At 44.0% G+C, this 2076-nt stretch overlaps 1 protein-coding gene across 1 annotated transcript in view; it reads right to left on the bottom strand.

The window, feature by feature from the left end:
• Positions 1–1610, bottom strand: part of LOC104403359 (ubiquitin carboxyl-terminal hydrolase 37-like) — a gene marked incomplete at its 3' end in the record, with an annotated part of 15307 nt that extends 13697 nt beyond the window's left edge. Inside the window, 1 exon segment of the mRNA XM_010011471.1 lies at positions 1455–1610. Within this exon segment, the coding sequence (XP_010009773.1) occupies positions 1455–1610 (156 nt within the window).
• Positions 1611–2076: the final 466 nt, after the last annotated feature.

The raw sequence follows: 2076 nt of genomic DNA, 5'->3' as shown, positions 1-2076 counted from the left end.
GCTGCTGAAAAATAACCACCATCCAAAGAAAAATACTTGGTCTAAAGATGTGGCATTTCCTCCTCCTTCTGCGCACTCCTAGCTGCATGGTGCCATATCACCCCCTACACCAGATCTCATATTTAGTCCTTTCCCTGAATTAATTCATGTGAAAACCCTCAACTGAGCTCTCAGAGAGACCTGACGAGTGGCAAAACCAGCAGATGCAAGAGGCTGGAAGCAAAACCTGCCTCTTTAGGCCATGGTTTGCTGTTCTGAAGACTCATCCTCCCCATGGAATCACCTTTCAAGTCACTGTCACACCACATTAACGCTCATCCAGACAGAAAGCAGTGCAAGGGAACAAGCACCCAGTAAAGGTATGAGACCTATGATACTCTTCTCAGAAGCAACATGGTCCAGTGCTGGATTAAATCTAGCATGCAGTCACAGCACTGTGTCTGAGAAGGCAAATGATTCAAGTCCACATTAACAGGAAGGCACTATCCACAGATAATGATGTTCTTGCCTCTTGATTTGAAGGCAACTCAGGTTTGCTAAGACATTTCAGCACGCTGAGGCAGCAAAACCTGATCTTTCACAAATAAAGTGAACTTTTTTTTACCGAGTCCACACACAGAAGAGCTCAGAGAAAAGTCTGGGGAACACCACTCATGAGGAACAACTTGGCATGAAAAAGCAGAAGACAACACTTAGATTAGTTTAGGCTGTTATAAAGTTGCTAAGTAAGACTGGATTTTTTTTTCCTTCCAACTGCTCTTATATCCTCTAAATATTTTTGTATCAGATAGAAATTCCTTACAGAAAACCAGTCCTTTACATTCTTTTGATCTGGGGTACTACACATAAAGGAAGACTGAACTGAAGCCAAGGACAGAATGGGAAAAAAAAAAAAAGGCAATTTAGGCTGAATAGTGCATGAAAATCTTTAACAGTGATCTGCATCAGCCTCCCAGGGAAGGAACCCCATTGCCTGGAATATTAAAAACACAAAACTGTAACAACTGTTGTGGAGCAGTCTTGTTTAAACAAACCGAAGGTTGTAAGTGTGTTAGCACCGCTACTCCTCAGGTGAGAAAACTGATGATAGTACAAAGTGTTCAGGATCTGCACCTCTACCTTCTGCAAATGTATTGGTAACAGAAAGGTTACACATTCCAAAAACCCCAGCTCATGAGCCACAATGCTACGTATGTGCTTTGGTAACTTTTCTCTGCTTTTTGGTTCTTCTCATTCAGCAGCATCTTGATGTCGACCTTGGCAGATCCTTTAAGAATACACGTGAATAATTTACAGGAGAGTTATACAAAGGGATTAGTGTTCAGGAAACGAGGAACAAGAAAGAGTGACAAAGGGAAGCTTGCGTGACACTTAATAGCCTTGAAGAGGACAGCTGTTCACAAAGGAGCACAACCCATGCACTGGTCAAACAAAAGCCTTAATATTTGGTGTACCTGAAACGTCTTTGGACTCCCTCCAACATTGTAGTGAACCACCAGACTCACTTTGTTGTCTTTCTCCACAATTTCAAAGCTCCCTTCTTTCCATTTTGTAATCCCAGTCTGCATGCTGCGCATCCGGACAGGTCCGTGCACCTTTAGCAGAGCCATGCTTTCTCACGGAAAAGAGTTAACAGGAGTGAGCTACTCCACCTTAAAGACCTATTCAAAAGGAGAAGTTTATAACTAGGCAGGCCAGATAACCTCTACAGGAAGATGTAAGTGTGGCTTAAAGTTTCTGTTGGAGTTTGGGAGAACTGTTTTGCTAGTATTTGTAAACACAGTGGAGTTAGACACAAGCGAACTTAGATTAATTAATTCCCTCCCCGCCTGGGCAGCGACGCACCGATTTCCCACTGCTACAAAGCAAACAGACCAAATCCTGACACAAAAGTTCTAACGAACCCTTAAAGCAACTTCAACAGACTTAAGAACAAAAGTGCCCGAGAGAGTCTGTAAAAGACGGAAGCCAAAGTTTCGGAGATGGGAAAACGTTTTCCGAGAGGGAAAACGCGCTCGCTTCTGTCGCGACACGAAGGTGGGCCCGGCCGGGGGTCCCCGGGGCGGCGGAGCCCTC

The sequence above is a fragment of the Nestor notabilis genome, unplaced genomic scaffold (genome assembly GCF_000696875.1).
Source record: "Nestor notabilis isolate BGI_N333 unplaced genomic scaffold, ASM69687v1 scaffold14080, whole genome shotgun sequence".
Classification (NCBI taxonomy): domain Eukaryota; kingdom Metazoa; phylum Chordata; class Aves; order Psittaciformes; family Psittacidae; genus Nestor; species Nestor notabilis.
This window is presented reverse-complemented; position numbering and strand designations above follow the sequence as displayed.